The 17565-nt window shown below is 38.2% G+C and overlaps 1 protein-coding gene across 5 annotated transcripts in view; it reads right to left on the reverse strand.

Annotated features, from left to right (window-relative positions):
• The window catches only part of LOC145981614 (pleckstrin homology domain-containing family G member 5-like), an 838947-nt gene that overhangs the window by 369082 nt on the left and 452300 nt on the right, over window positions 1–17565 (reverse strand). For all 5 annotated transcript variants that reach the window (XM_083114983.1, XM_083114985.1, XM_083114986.1 and 2 more), the window contains one exon: window positions 9478–9583. In XM_083114983.1, coding sequence (XP_082971109.1) covers window positions 9478–9583 — 106 coding nt within the window. The remainder of the gene's footprint in view (window positions 1–9477; window positions 9584–17565) is intronic.

Below are 17565 nucleotides of genomic sequence, written 5' to 3' on the forward strand. Positions count from 1 at the left end.
CACTTTCCCTAACGCGCATGCGCACCGGGGACGTACAGCCGACGCGCAGCACTAGCGGAACGCGATATCCAGCACGATAACGCACCACCGCATCACTTTCAACCCTTACTAAACACTGCCGCTGCTCTATCGCGCCGCAGAGAAACTGAAACGTGCAGGACACGTCACTTTCTTCGCACTAGCGTACACTTCTCCGGACAACAAGCGCAAGGACGGTATTCACAACGTATTCAGGAACAAAAAACGCACTTTAGTCCATTTTTGACCTATGCCGCGCGCGTCGATAGCAATCTCGTGCACAGATTACAAGAAACTATTGCCAACAGAACAATCGTAGACGTCAAGACTTCAAGATAAGTCGAAATGACTTCCTTTTGAAATACTCAAGGAATGCGAGACATCCCAGCAAAAAGAAAGCTTCAAAAATGAAAACTATTGTCTTACTTGTACCTCTCGCGAGATAATGCGAGATGGCTGCAACGGCCGTCAAAGCAGCACGGCCTCCGTTACGAGCAAATGTTATTAATAGCGCCGATTGGCCCACTAACCGATGTTTGCGTGGAAAATATGTTTGGGTGATAAGCGTGAGGAAGTGCTACTTCGGGAGGGAGTTCAGGGGAGGGGGGCGGCTTCCTCTATAGCAGGAAGTTCTTGGTTCCCTTTCCTTCCTGAGGCTTTTTGCAAAGAAATCCGTACACGTTGCCAATTTTCACCGAAACTCCAAGTAATACTTTAAAAACATTAGGTGCAATGACATACTGGTGACAAAAGTTAATGTATCACCGAAATTTGAAACTATAATATAAAAACGACAGTGTCGCAATATGCACATATTAATCGGGTGAAGGATGTTTACCATAGCTTCTGAAAAATTGAATGTGGAAGTCACTAGCGCCATCAAACGGTCGGACTGTTAAGTTACGAAACCATGGACAAGTAGGCTTTTGCGAATGGTCCGCGGCCGACATGAAACTCTAGAAATTAATTTTCTAAAATCATCAATTTACATTGTATAGTGTATTATTTGTGTTCTATTGATAGATTTGGTGTTTTAAGTCCACTTTATGCACAGTAAGGCTAATCGAGACTGGACCTACAGTTTAAAGTGGTATCCGAACCACTTGTGCCTCCACCGGGTATCGAACAAGGGACGCTACCACTGCGCCATCGGGGAGGCCCCTCTATTTGTGTTCCATTTTGTGTTTATATTGAAAAATATTTTGATATAGGTTTTTAAAACATTAGGTATTAAAAAAAAACTAACAATTCATGAAGAAATGACAATTTTCGTTCACGATTTTGAGTGTTCAACTGTGCAAGTATTTTCTTATCTGTATATTGCAACATTGATGTTGTAGGTACACGTACAGGTGTTTTCGTGGATGACTTCACCTTACGATCAAACCAGATCGAAAATATAATTTGTCGTTTTGGAGCTTTATTTGTTTCTTGCCAAAGAGAATATATTTTATCGTCAGCAAATTGAAAGAAAATACTTTCACTCCCATCTGCAGACATCTTTAAGAGCAGAAGCAACGGAAATGACAGGAAACATTTGAAGAAAGTTGCAAGAAAGAATTCGGAGGGGACAAACAGCCCAAGAAACTTTGCTTTACTTTTAATGGGAATCTCCCCCTTTTTATTTCCTTTCGGACCACTAAGCGTAGATTTCTCTCGTTCGACGAATTGGGTGGAGGGGGGAAGGGTTGAGGAAAGATGGGGAAGAAATCGAGATCAATTAATGGCGGAAACATAAGAGAAGTTTCTTTGGGAAGTTGCCAATTCTTATCTTTCGGCGGAGATGGTGCAGAAATGGGTGAAAGAAAGGCTTTCTCCTTGATGGAGATCATCTGACCCTTTTCATCTCAAGATCAGAGTGATGCTGCGTGTAAATAATGGATTATTAACCCACATTCATGTAGAAACTTTTGGAGTTTAGGGAAATGCTCCTAATTGCGAACAGTCCTAATTGCGAACACTTGCTACCTGAACAGGAAGAACCTCGAAGGGCTGTGTCCTAATTGCGAACACATCTTTTTTCTGCCTTAGAACCTTACTTCTCACACTTCCCGTGTCTTTTTAACGATTTCTTAGAACTCAGATCCATGTTCAGACTGATCAGTACTTCATTGGCCACAGTTGGAACAGAAAATTCGACATAATCAAAAGTTATCGTTGAAGTACGATATATAATTTAATAATAAAAGTGTGGCTTATTTTTATAGAACTACTAGCTGATTGCCCGGTGTTGCTGGGTATTTATTTATCCCAATCTTGTATTAGACAGGAAAATAATGTATTCTAACTATAGTGTAAAATGAACTTGGAATTGAACGGCATTGGGAGAGTCACTCGGCGGCCCCGAAAACTATGAATACCACACTAATATCGGTCATTTTACATGCCACCCCCTTCCCAACCCCACCCCTAGGGGTGCCAGGGGTGTCTTGGAGTTGAATGGCATTGGGAGTGTCACTAATCATCTTAGCGACCCAGACAACTATGGATTCCACACTAATATCGGTCGTTTTCGATTATTTTTACATGTCACCCTCTTCCCACACCCATCCCTAGGGGTGCCAAGGGTGTCTTACCCCCATAGTATGTCTTTCGAGATTGCAAGTGATACGTGTACCAAGTTTGGTTGAGAGTTATGCCGGAACAAACACACATATACACATATACATCCATTTTTATATATATAGAAGATATACTGCACAATTATTAACTGAAAAGAGCTTTGTCTAGTAATAATGCATTAATTTCGTCAATTAATAATATAATTTACCTAAACTTAAAATTCAAATTTCAAAACTTACAACACTTTTCTTATAAATTTAGGAATATCACCAATCATTATCATCTTTGTTAGTGCTCCTTGTCGTCCTTTCGACCAATAAAACATAATTCTTCTTCCGCTCTACACCTTTCAGGTTCGTTTCAATCCTAAGAACCATGTCAGACTTTTCTGCTCAGCATTTAAGCTCTTTATAAGGTCTTCCTCTCTTGAATGTGGTCTACCTAGCTGTTGCTTTGTGGATCAATCCTTCCACTGAATTATTTGTCGGGTGCCTTGTGTTGAAGCAGGTTCACATCCCTCTTGGCACTTAGGGTTTTTTCAAGGTTATCATTATGCTGACAGACTGAAGGGGTGAAGTGACCTTGGAGGGATTTACAGAGTCAATCAGATTGGCTATTGTTGCCAGTCATGTGACCTGTCTCTCTGGGTCAATGCCCTTGTTTGTTTTTGCAAACACGTTTATCAGTTCCAAGTGTTCGCAATTAAGACGATTTAGGCGTTGCTCGCAATTAGGAGACAACAAATGCAACTCGATGTGTGTGTCTCAAAATAATAATAATAATGTTTAAATTAAAATAATTATATTAAATAAAATTAATACTAATTACAATACATAAATTAATATTATGTTATTAGAATAACTAAAATGACTGTATAAGAATAGAGATATAACAGTGCATATTAATTACGTAGCTTACCTGTAGTTAAGATCGGAATAATAAAACAAGTGCCCTGGCAATGAAATTAATGTCAAATAGATGAATAATTGAATATTTATCGAATAACAAAAATTATGTTTACATGTAGTTGGAGAAAAGTAAGTTTCTGATTAATATTTTATGCATGTCATTCAAAGCCGTATGATCCCAATATAATCCTTGTCTTCCAACAAGTTCAGAGGAAATTATACAACAAAGACTAAACGAATATAGTATATATAAAAAGGAACAGAGAAAAATAAAAAATTAAAATGTAGATATGAAATTGGAAATTAACTTAAACTGTTATAATATAGAGTCAGATGTCGTTAAAATTTCCCTGAAAATTGTGGTATTTTAAATCGAAATTCCCTTTTACCTTTTGGCTAAAAATTCTGTCAAAATTTCCCTGCAAAAGGGGAATTTCTCTTCATGTGGCAACACTGCTACTGAAAAGTGCCAGGCTTGTTCCAGCATTACACATTGGTGCGCATGCGCAAAGCGGAACACGCTGCACTTAGATTGATTGAATTAGGTTATTTTACGTCGCTTTTCTTCCACTTTTGGCTAATCGCGAAGATGAGGATGAGTGAGGATATGATGAAATTGATGAAGGGACACTCACAAAGAACACACATGCCCAGGAAGAGATTTCAAACCGGGACCCCTGTGCTAGCTCGTAGCGTGGTGTGCTAACCACTCCGCCACGGTGACCGGCTGAAAGTCTACAAAGCCACGGGAAGAAAATAGGCATTTAGAGCAAAAAACGCCTATAGTAACGACCACTATGCAGAACATGGGGAAGAGGATGGCGATAAAAAAATAGTTCAATTTTCCGCCACAAGGTTGAAATGTGGCGCTGTACTTCCATGATGAGTTGTACAAACAATCACGCTAAGTGATTTAGCTGAGTTCTTAATTAGAAAGACATTTCTTAGTGGCTGAAAGTTGCGAGAAAATAATCTCTCGTTTATTGCAAGATTGCAAGGTAAAGGCAAATCCATAACCAATTGGAGCAGTTTACGTCATTATACAACCTACAGCGCCACATTTCAACCTGGTGGCGGAAAATTGAACTACTTTTTTTATCGCCATCCCCTTCCCCATGGTCTGCATAGTGGATTCACCAAATTTCAGAGTTCTACGATGCCTCAAACAGGCTACAGAGGGCTCTGAGTTGGGTAACTTTAATTCTGGCCACCTGGTAGATTCAAAACCCATTTTAATAGTTTAGAGTCTGAATTTTTAGAAGTTTTGGTGCCTATTTTTAGTAGTTTAGAGATGCAGAATATTAAAATGGTTTCATTGCAAAAGTAAAATTTAACACTTTCGTGGTTCTGGCATTGTAGCCTGGTACGATGATATGTCTTTTTCAGTCGCCAAAACGTGTGCTTTTTACATGTCTAAAAATCACAGATCTGATAATGTTTACGGGGAGCAGGTCAACTTGGGTCTCGATGTTTTATCAATTAACACATTACATGATTAATCGTAATTATAAGATCACTGGCAATTATGTAATTACATGTTCTTTGTTAGTACTTTTAGATCAATGTAGACAATCTAAAGTGCATTAAAATTAATTTTCAAGCATTTCATGAAAGGAAAGTGACATTTTCTACTATATTGGTTCCTAACGAACTGAAAAGAATCCTATCTGCAACAAAATTTATCTTCTCTGGTATTATCAACTATGGAAGAAGATAAATAGTATGCAAAAAACAACAACAGATGGCAGTCGTGAGGCAAATGTGGTATTTTACCCATAAAACACTAAAATATTTCTTATATTAGGTTTCTTTCTAGGTGAGAAATTGTTCGAATTTGGAAAGGAGCGTATGAAAAATTCTCCTCACACATCAGCAACTGATATGCAGTATAATTTTCTTCTAATTCCACGGCGCCCTTTGCTAAGTTATCACCTTTCGCGATGTTGTTTACATAGATTACGTAATCTACGTGCATAACATAGTCTACGTGTAGAATGTAGACTATCGTAGTTTACGCGTTGACGCACATCACTGGTAACGCCCCACACTTTCTTGATCCGGTTATACCATAAAAATATATATTTACATATTTCTTGACATCTTAATATTTAATATACTTGTTTTCTGACATTTTCGTGTTTAATACACATATATACACGACGGAGTGTACCACTCAGAACAGATAGCCTTGGAAGTGCACATATTGGCTAATCGGGACTGCACCTACAGTTTAAAGTAGAATTCGAAGCATTATGCGAGGCGTATATAAGGGGTGTCCAACCTGCAACCACTTGATTACAAGGATACTCCGTTACCACCACGCCATCGAGGAGGCTTTGTTGCTGTATGGGAACAAGTCATTCAACAGCAACGTTCCACAACGTAGCGGCATGGCAGGCCGCACAAGCCTGCGTTCGATTCGTGAAATGGAGTGGAGCGACACACTTCGGTACGAAATATCCCTGAGTGTTTGAATGCCAGAGAGCATTAAGATTTTTCGCTTCAGAAATGTGGGAGGGGATTTTATAATTAGTGTTTTCATATCCAATCAGAACTCCATCCTAGACTCAGAGAACTAAATGCATCATATGGATTGATGCATCAGAATGCATCGATTGATGCACTAAAGTATGTATTATGGCTCCTTCAAAGAATCAGATTCAAATGTGATGCATTTGGGTGCATTTTTTGTATGTCGTGAAAGAAACACAAGTGCATCATTTGATTCATGTGAGGATTTATTTAAGTCGAGATGCACGTCAATGCATCAGTTGATGCGTTTTGATGCACCTTGATGAGTTTTGATGCACAAGAATGCATCTTTTAGGAAGGTGCATCAAGGAACATGATCTGATGCATTGAAGTACATCTCGACTAAAATAAATCGTCACTTGAATCAAATGATGCACTTTGGTTTTTCTTTCAGGACATACAAAAAATGCACCCAAATGCATCAAATTTGAATCTGGTTCTTTGAAGAAGCCATAAGACACACTTTAGTGCATCAATCGATGCATTCTGATGCATTAATCCATATGATGCATTTAGTTTTCTGTGTGTGTATGCCGACCACAGTGGCGTAGTGGTTAGCACAGTGCGCTACGACACCAGAGGTCCCGGGTTCGAATCCCGACCTGGCCATGGGTGTTCATTCATCAGTTTCATCATATCATCACTCATCGTCGCGAATAGTCAAAAGTGGCAGAAAAGTAAGAAAGCAACAATTTAACTCCCCCCCCCCCAACTCCTTCCTGTCGGTGTGCTGATTTTCGTTTGGAGAGTGTTTTAATTAAGAGCATCAGAAAGGCACTCTGTGGAAAATTTGCCTATCATCTCCAGCCACTAAAAGTTTGCCTCGTATTTCACCCCTTAGATTACACTAATTAATGTAACCAGAATCTCACCCCTTCCGCAACCCCAATTGGAGAGAGAGGTCGGGGTGGTTTTTTAATTAAGGGTTCATATCGATACTCTGTGCCAAATTTCATGTTTCTCTTGCACTGCTTAAAGTGGTTTGCAGGTGCTATATAATGCATATTTCATCACGATTTGAAACATAATCAACAGTTAGTTTGGTCAATATGATTCATATGTTTATAGACAGGCAATGTAGACCGGCCAGGTCTTGTAAGCCAATTACTAGGGACATTGAATTTTCGCGATGCGCGAAATCGCGAAATGTGAAAAAAATATGCAATTTTGAATATTTTGCACGTAACTACACCCCCAATGATGAAATATGCATGAGTTTTATTCGCGAAGTAATGCGAAATGTGTGCTTTTACATGAAATGAACGCTTTTCGCGAAATAACCGTGAAATATCATCAAATTAAGTAGAAAATACGCCAAAAACCGGCAATCGAGGTTGTGCGCACAAACTGTCAATTTGTAACGAAACGTTTGCCGAAAGTTTCCTACCACTTGCAGCTGAAGAACGTTTTATCTTCGATCACATCAGGAAGACGCTGCAAATTTGGATTTCCCATGCACATAATCTCAGTTCGAAAACTTCGCTCCCTGTCAAGCTGCATTCCTTTCTTCCCCCGAATGTCTACTCAACTTCCAGTTTCATTGAACTTGCTAGCTGTAGCAGCGATAAGATTAGTCTGTTCCCGCACATCAAGGGAAACAATGGCGTCATTTGTGTTCAGTCATGAATGAATTTTGTTTATCATCATGTGATTTTCAACATGTGTTTGTGTATGTGCAGTAGTGATTATTTTATTTGTTGGACAGCAAGGATATCCTTTAAATACATACAATGAATAAACCACTTGTGATATGCAATTTAGAAATGAAGTGATTTTGTGTTGATGTTTTCTTTTTGGTTGGACAGCTAAGTATTTGTGTATGTGTACAGTATATAAAAATGAAGTAGTTTATCAATTTATAGCTCTTTTGTATGTTGTTTTCTCTCATAATGAAAAAGTGTGTGCCAAATTTTTTTTCACCGCTGGTATATACCGCTGATCTAACCTTTTATTTACCGCTTTCCTCAGTTTTTATTTACCATAAATTTGTCTCCCTATAGATAGGTATGCCCAAATAAAAAGGAAACCTTTGCTGTAGTAGCATTGTATCTAATCGAAGAAGGTAAATATGTTTGCCCAGACATGGTGCAGTGTTTGTCCCAGTTGCAGGTGTAGTGAACGGCTTCGCCTGCTGTTTCCTCAGTTGGCGAGAGTGGTTTTGTGCGGACGGGTGCATTATGGATTCCTCTAGATAAGCGCAGAGCTGTAATCCATTTTTTTTCGCGCAGAAGGCGAGCATGCTTCACAAATTCCTCACACATCCTCCACACAGCCCCGATCTGACTCCCATATCTTCGGCTCCTTAAAACAATCACTGAAGTCATCCACTCCCTTCCTACACGCTGGGATCAGTGCATCTATAGTAATGGCAATTACGTGTAGGTATCATGTTACACATTAACTGTAATTAACATATTATGTAATGCAAATATTCTGTCAATAATATTCCTTATATATAACAGCAGTCTCCTTTTCATTTGGGCATACCTTATACTTTCATCAAGCATTTTGTTAATTTTTTATTAAATTTAAGGCCGAGTGCGGTAATTCAATAGAGCTGTTAAGCATTAAGGCTGGCGCTAAGAATGGACATTATCGCACTCTAAACACTGTTAGAATGGTAGCCCCCGGAGGAAACGCTACTTGGTCAGGTAACCGTAAGCTGCCTGTTCCTGGAATTCGGACGAAACGCTAGGCCACGCTAATATTTCACATGATGGTCACACTCGAGCATAGATAAAACATGATAACAACTTTCGCCTTGTAGATGATAATGCCAATCAAGTATCCGTTGAGTCATTTTGAAGTAGAGAGGAAGGGGAGAGGAATAACCAATCTCAACAAGCATACTTAAGTCTGGCTGGAATAGTTCCGCACTTAGTCACAGATGACACCACTGCAAATATGATGGTTAAACGATAAGTGAACAATCTCACTCAGAGCAAATTTGACGAGCATCATTGTTTGGAAGCAACTAGTCACAAGTAACAGTTACTTACTTAGGAATTCTAACTGTAAATAGTTTCTTTTAGAAGTAAATAACTGAACCAAATCATGAGTTACTTCACAACACCTAAATCGTTAACTTCAAAATTTGTAACGTGGCTGAAGGGTTAAATATGATAACCTACGTTCCAGCTCTAAGTCTTCTCTGGATGCTAAGGTGAAAAGATTTTCGTGGAAATACCCATGCCGGGATTCGAATCCGGAAGAAAGCAACTGTGACTTTTAGAAATTAACTTTCCAAACACTGTCGAGCATAGCGGAGTAGTCGAATGAACTCGTCTTCTTGAGCGAACGTTTGGAAACCTGCCATAGCGATATTTGCGAAGGAAACAGAATTCTACGCAAGGAAATGGTACTGTAAAGGGACAAGCCAAAATAGTCAGTCTGCTACATAACTGTATACAACTACGTCACAGTTGTACCACGAAAACAAATAAAGTGCGACACTCACCTACAGGCAAATCATGCCTGGCGTCTTGACCAATGGGAATGTAGTTGGTGCAGAATGCTGGTTCGTACGATTCGTAGGAACCTGTGCGTCTGCGATTGGAGAATCCCTGAAAAAAAGGAAAAATCAATTAAATTTTCTGAAACGCCCTGTATATAATTTCTTCAGTTAATCTACGAAAGGACAAATTTTGAATATCACTCCTGAGTAACACATTAAGTTAAAAACAAATATATATTCAAATTATTAAAGACTAGTTTATGGATTTCAAATCACAACATTTTGTACACCCTGTATGATCCACGTCTTGTATTTCAATTTTCCATTCAACCTAGCATCGTGGGTGAATCAAATAGTACAAATTGAATCACATTGTATCTGCAACATTTGATATTCAATTGTTTCATATGTATGTTTGTTTGATGGGTATACAATGGAAGTTAACTGTTCAAATTAATCTAAAAGACTTGGAAAATACTGGAACAATATATTAATCATTATTTCTTTAAAAGTAAAAGCTCACGAACAAGCATTAAACTTTAAAACAAGGCGCCATCTTTCCTACATAAAGGGAACTATCGTTCAACTAGTCAAAGTGAACTCGTTCTTGGTTCGTTCCTGCAAAATTAAACCGTCTCATACTTGTACAATGAACACGTTCAAATTTCAATCCTGTAAAAATGAACACATTCCACTTCGACTGCGTAAAAATAAAGAGTTCCCCTTTGCATGTCTGTATTAAATAAATGCTTTTCGGTTTCGTTACAGTAAAAATGAAGCAGTTCCGAGTTCGCTACTGTAAAAACTAAAGCGTTGGTGGTTCGTCCCTGTAAATATGAAAGCATTCTCGCTTCGTTCCTGTAAAACAACTACAGCGTTCTAGTTTCGTTTCTGGAAAAATGAGGGTGTTCTACGTATCTTTCATGTAAAAATGAAATTGTTCAATGTTCCTTCCTGTAAAAATGAACGCGTTCTATGTTCGTTCCTGTAAAAATGAACGCGTTCTATGTTCCGTTCTGTAAAAATGAAAGCGTTCCTGGTTCGTTCCTATAAAAATGGAATATTTTAGTTACGTTCCTCTAAAAATGAAAACGTTTTCGGTTCGTTCTTGTAAGAATTAAAGGGTTCTTATTCCGATGTCGTAAAAAATGAAAGCGTTCTGTTCCCATTCCCGTAAAAAATTAAATGGTTCTCTTCCCGTTCGCGTATTTACAAACCCTGGAGTGATGCAAAACCAGAGGTATATAATGCTTTCTTATTGGCTGTGAGCACCGGAAGTGTTAATGTTCCGTGTCCGTCGTTTCTTGCTTGGTTCTTTACAGGAAAATTAGACTCGTGTAATCAAATTGTCGAAATTATGTTAAGAAATATATAAATGTATGGAAAATGTTAAAATTACAATGAATCCTTTCTTGGCGATAAAAATCAATGTTAAGACATCGAATGACAATAATGTGGGATATTTCTGAAAATGCTTGTAATGTGCGTGAAGCGATTACTGCATTATAGGAGAAATTACACAACTTGACATGTGCTAGATAATATCATTTTCGTGTGATAATTTTAAAAATGTGCTCAAAAATTAACCTCAGTTTAAAGGAGTTTCTTATCTTGTGGTTGGATATCTGAAATCTGCAATGTCAACTTGAATCCTGCCATCTAGCGTTAATTTGAAGAAACACTGCATTAACTTCCGGAAGACAGCCAATCAGGAGCCAAATATGGCTGCAGGCTCTGCAGCACTATAGGGTTTGAAAATACGCTTCCCGTAAAAAAATGAAATGGTTCTCTTCCCGTTCACGTAAGAAAATGAAAGTGATCTCTTTTCATTCCCGTAAAAAATGAAAGCGTTCTCTATCCATTCCTGTAAAAATATAAGCGTTCCTGCAAAAAAAAGAGAAAGCGTTCTGGGTTCGATTCTGTAAAACGAGAATTCCTGAACGCGTGCCAGGTTCATGGGTAACTAAATTTAAGAAGAACGAAATAATCCACGCGCAAAGCTACAAACTTTGATCCTAGAGTTTCTTGCTTAGTCACGAAGTTCTGCCTACCCCCTCCCCCCAGTTCCCCTTTCGACTGTAGTCTCGAATTAACCAGGAGGGGGGGTTACTTCCTGCGATGTAATCTCGGGGACATGATTCACTTGCAGGCGCGGTCGCCAATTGCTTAGCAGACGGAAAATTAGCGACGAAAACTTCCACGTGATGCGGTGGGCTGGCACAGACGTTGCCGATCGTGGCGCGAACCGGACGTCCTAGCGAGAGCAAAGCAAACTCTCTCTTTCTCTCTCTTGTTATGTCCATTTTACGAAGAGAGAAGTTAATCGGGACGGGAACTTCATCCCCAGAGGAAGATCCGGACCTCTGTGACCATTGGAGACGATATTATCTTAAAATTTCAGAACTGACCCATATTTCTTCCTTCATTTTCTTTAGATCATGGGGGAACTGGTATGGGCTTATATCTGCCAACAATCTCTTCTCAACCAGCGACTAACTAATTAAATTACTTCCTTTATGATGCTCGTGTCCGTTTCACATCATACGTTACTTTTTACTGGCGTAAAACGTCACTCTTAAGCGTGGTTTATCACCAGGAATAGCACCAAATTTCCCTTTGGGAAAATTTACAGCAGGTAAAATTTCCCTTTGGGAAAATCTACAGCAGGTAAAATTTCCCTTTGGAAAAATCTACAGCAGGTAAAATTTCCCTTTGGGAAAATCTACCGCAGGTAAAATTTCCCTTGGGGAAATCTACCGCAGGTAAAATTTCCTTTGGTAAAATCTACCACAGGTAAAATTTCCTTTGGTAAAATCTACCGCAGGTAAAATTTCCTTTGGGAAAATCTAACGGTGGTAAAATTTCCTTTGGGAAAATCTCAAGGTGGTAAAATTTCCTTTGGTCAAATCTACCGCAGGTAAAATTTCCTTTTGGAAAATCTAACGGTGGTAAAATTTCCTTTGGGAAAATCTCAAGATGGTAAAATTTCCTTTGGTCAAATCTACCGCAGGTAAAATTTCCTTTGGGAAAACCTACGGGAAAAAAATTCCTTTGGGATATCTAACGCATTTAATTGTGTTGAGCCTTTTACTATAAGTACTTTCTAAATTTCACCGCATGTAACTTCTCACTACAAAATGTTTATATGGTGAAAAATCTTTACCCTGCAATATTCCGTTGCGGCTGTAAGAAGTTTTTGTTTACAAATCGTATCTTCTTAAGAATTTAAATTTTCAGATAGTGACCTATGTATCGCTGGCAATGACAAGCGATTGGACTGATAAAGAGATAAAATCGTGCATATTTCCATGTATTTCCACCCACGGACCAAACTTTAGTCGCATAATGGCTCTCTACTTTATCACGGCTGAGTCACTTGGAAAAGAAAAAAGTGTCAATTCTCGCCATCAATTACCGATGAGACAAGGCCAATGATAGATAGCACTTATCTTTTGGGAGAAAGTAAACAATGTTGAGTAATCATTCGGATTGGATAATTGTCTTGTAAAATACGCAATAATTATCTTAAGTATAAATAAACTAATTTTATTCCATGTGTATTCAGGATGGCTACTCTAGGACCATGATAAAATTCATGTATAATTCCCGGTTTTCAAGGCGAACTTTCAAAAAATTCAGGGTGCAACAGATGTTTTTTATTTCAACCTTACGTATTACTGCCTCTCACCACCCACACACACGAATATATTAAAATTATAACACCATTAAGCCTTGTTTCCATGATATAAAAATTCAATATGCTGACCAAGGCAGAAATTTATTTTATTATAAAACATAAACTAAACGTAACGTTTCAACCTTCTAGCAAGGTCTTCTTCCGACTCTGTACCAAGTACAAATGTAACAAGGTACACAACAGGACGATATATATACACAAAAATACTCCCCTCCAGACTATTAGAAAGTAGTTCTGGAACATTCTAGCAGGTGGCTTCCCCTTGTCAACAATACTTTCACATGAAAGGCTAAACTTATTTTCTTCCATCTAGAATGTGGTTGGACTCTTATCTCACGCTCTTTTTCCTTCATTCTTCTTCCTTCTTCTCTCCTCTTTCTCTCTTGTCCTTTCTACTCTTTCTAACGCCTTCTTCCATTCTTTGTTTATCTTCATTCCCCCCATTCCAGTTCATTGTGTCTTCTTCACCTTTCTTCTCTATTTCCTTGGCCTCCTTCCATTTTCTCACTGATATTTTCTTCTCCCTTCCTATCTGCTTAGCCTCATTCCACTCTATGTCATGTCCTGTTTCTCTCGTGTGCTTAAATATCTAATTTCTCTCTCTCTTAAGTCGTACATCATCCCCATGTTGTTTCAACCTGTCTTTCAGCCTCTTTTTCGTTTCTCCTATGTACACACTCTGACATTCTTTACATTTCACTTCGTAGATAATCCCTTCCTCTTCCTCTTCTCTGTTTTCCTTTTTCTTGTTTGCATTCTTCGCTATTCTTAAGATGCTTCTATATAAAGGGTGTGTGTGATTCCAATATATCCAAAAAGGTGTCCCGACAAAACGTACCACCTGGGTTTTCGCGACGAAACATACCACTGAGATAAACACCTACCTTCAAGATATTTACTCCGCGACAAAACGTACCACTTCAACGCTTGAACTTAAAATCAAAAGAGAATAAAGTGGTTAGTGGCCTGTCGAGTGATCACGTTTGTGGAGTCACGAATGATACTCAGTTGGATGTGAAGAAGCGTATGTCCCGACTGATGCTCAGTTAGATGTGAAGAAGCGTATGCAAGAGGCGAAGAAAAAGGTTCGAGAAGAAGAGTCCCGACTGATGCTCAGTTAGATGTGAAGAAGCGTATGCAAGAGGCGAAGAAAAGGGTTCGAGAAGAAGAGTCCCGAATGATGCTCAGTTAGATGTGAAGAAGCGTATGCAAGAGGGGAAGAAAAGGGTTCGAGAGGAAGACACGCCAATTACCAAGACTTACAACGATACTCTCTATACGACAAAGGTTAGGATAGGGTAGGTTAGGTTAGGTTAGAACTGACATGACTAAAACGAAAATCGAAAAAAAAAGACGAAAAGATAAAACAAAAGAAAAAATGTGGACGACAGCTTAACCACAGATGATTGCAACGTCCGCCCCAGTTGAACACCAGTCGTTCCAAAGTTAGTCCGCTGCTACTTTAGTCGGGAACATGAGAATCTTTGCAAATCATCAGGGCTTGATGGGTAGAAAAGAAACACAACACAGTATTCAAAGTTAAACGGAGTTTTATAGTCGCGTATATTTCATAATCACTTACCAATAAAACACTAGAACATTAAATACTAAGTTGGGCAATTCACTCATATATAGCGAAAGTCAAAGTACATAATTAATTGTTTACTTTCAACTTATCGGCAACAAGAAAACTCGAAAACCCAAAATCTATACTTCAATTCTCTCCGTTTCCAAGTTCTTATTGATTCTTCCCCTTCACCTGTTTTCCAAACTCAGTCTGTCGTCAGGTGAGAAACATTCAGGTGGGTTCACTTCCTCTGCTGAGATGAGAAAGTGACGTCAACACGAACAGATTATGACGTATTTATAAACATCTATACACAAGTTCCAAACACAACTGTATCAATCTAACTATAATTGTAGTGACAACTTGCACATTATTTGAAGTAACAAACATTTTAAAAATCTTAACGTCTTACAAATATAAAACCTTTAACTCTCAGGTTCGTTACATGATTTTAAGCACGCCAATATAGCTATATATACATTATATAGTAATGTTGCCAGTCCAACGCGTGGATAAAGTGTGATGGATGGAAATCAGCAAAACCATCAAATGGTACGTTTTGTCGCATCGCAAATATTTGTAGACTCATAAGAAGACCTTCGCAGTTAGCTGGTCAGGTGGTAGATACGTTTTGTCGCTGGTACGTTTTGTCGGTGGTACATTCGGTCGCGTATTCATCCAGAAATTCTAATTCTATTAAATTAAACGGTACATATATATATGCTGTTTAAAATATTGAATTTAATGTATGGAGTTTACATTTGCCATTTCACTTACTCAGCCTCTAAATACAAATCACAAATGTTACGAAATATACTAATCTGTGAAAACTTATTAATTGTATAAGAATTTCAAACTCAAATATACGATATATCTTATCTTGCAATAATCTTTCTGCCTGTCAGATAAATTGTTCTACAAAGAACACTATCAAAGTAAAGAGATTGAGAGAATTCTCTTCTATTTTTCACGGAGCTTTCTTTTCTTTCCTTCCTCGATAAAAGCTACACTGTGAAAAACTTGCTTCGAGGCATTTGTAAATGTATGAATTCATTAGCATAATAAAAGTTGCAATTTATTCACGTAGAATTCACGCATATTTCCCGGAGCCAATAATTCACGCACAATTCCCGGAATTCAAAGAATTCCCGGTGAGTAGATACCCTGGTATTGTTACGGAGCGGATTTTAAGGTGCAGCAGCTTTCCAAAAACATAGCTGTTTTCATACCGACCGTTCGAGATATATATTTTAGGACATGAAATCATGTAAAATGAACAAACTTTGTTGCATCTTCTTGCGAGATTAGCGCATTTATCCCTTTTTTGATGCTTTATCACTAGGGCTCGGAAGATGAAGAACTATAAATTGGCAAAAAAAAGACGTAAAAATATTAAAAAACGTATAAATGTGATCCAAATTAATTAATAACTTCAGTTATCCTTATCTGACTTGAGATCTTTGCAGGCGTGTGCTGTCTGGTCGTATACACCGTGCTGAAAGCTTCAAAACAAAATAAAGTTGCCACTTACAGCGTGACCTTCCAGAGAAGTTACGGTTAAAGGATCTTGCACCGTACCTGCTTCAGTGGTCCAATATGTTTTTCTCTCGTTTCAGGGATGGTTCAAATATTTTTCTTATTTCTTTACTACAGAAAGGATGTTTAAGAGGTGATGAACTGTTGATGATTCGAATTGAAAATGGGCAGTAAAAACGTAGTCGTAGAAGGTGAAGTTGCAAAAAAAAGCCATTAAGACCTAAAAAAAAGACTAAAAAAGAACCAATAAGCCAAAAAAGGGCAAATAAAACATACCTTTTTCTGGCCTACAATGACCCAAAATGAACATATATTATGTTGGGTCTCGTCTTCGGACACTAGGAAAGAAAAAAGGATATTTCCTCAACTTCCAAGCCCTAATTATTACCTTGTTCTTCTCTTTGTTTCATGTTTTGTTAAAAAAAATTGGACAGCGAAATAAATGATTTTCACTCTTCTTGAGCAGCAACATAAAATCCTATAGTCTCACTTTGAAGAGCAGAACGAGAGCTACAAAATGGGATAATATAATCATTGCAGCTCCAATAGTTCCCAAGATAATGTAGTTCCTCCGCACACAAGGATCTCCTGAGCACCACAGACTTACACGACGTTCAGCGTAATCCTGTATAACAAGTTCTTTGAAATCCAGTAAATGCCACGCTTGCTTCCGAAATCCTGGTTACGTTATGTAATCATCGCTAATAATGTTATTTGCTACAGTGTTGAATAAAGAATGTTGATGTAACTGATTTAGATCTGAAAAAAGGCTATCAACACCTTTTTCCTCACCTTAAAATCCTTTCCCTAATTATTATTATTAACTAGCTGAGTACCCGGCGTTGCCCGGATATTTATTTATCCCAATCTTCTATTAGACAGGAAAATAATGAATTCCAACTATAGTTTAAGTGTCGTCTTGAATGTCACCAATTAGCTTAGCGACCCCGAAAAATATGGATTCCACACTAATATCGGTCGTTTTCGATTATTTTTACATGTCACCCCTTTCCCACCCTCATAGTATTTCTTTCCAGATTGTAAGTCATGTGTGTACCAAGTTTGGTTGAAATCGCTCCAGGCGTTCGAGAGTTATGCCGGCACAAACATACTTACATATATACACACATACGTACATCCATTTTTATATATAGAGATAAATAGATTTTATCTCTACAATGGGAAGACTGTTATACTCGACCCACCAAGAGTGAATATCCAGTAAAAATAATCATTTTTGTTACTAACATTTACACAAAGAAGCTAGGGGAACTAATGTTTTGAAATTTTG

The sequence above is a fragment of the Lepisma saccharinum genome, chromosome 29, assembly GCF_977018435.1.
Source record: "Lepisma saccharinum chromosome 29, izLepSacc3.1, whole genome shotgun sequence".
Lineage (NCBI taxonomy): Eukaryota > Metazoa > Arthropoda > Insecta > Zygentoma > Lepismatidae > Lepisma > Lepisma saccharinum.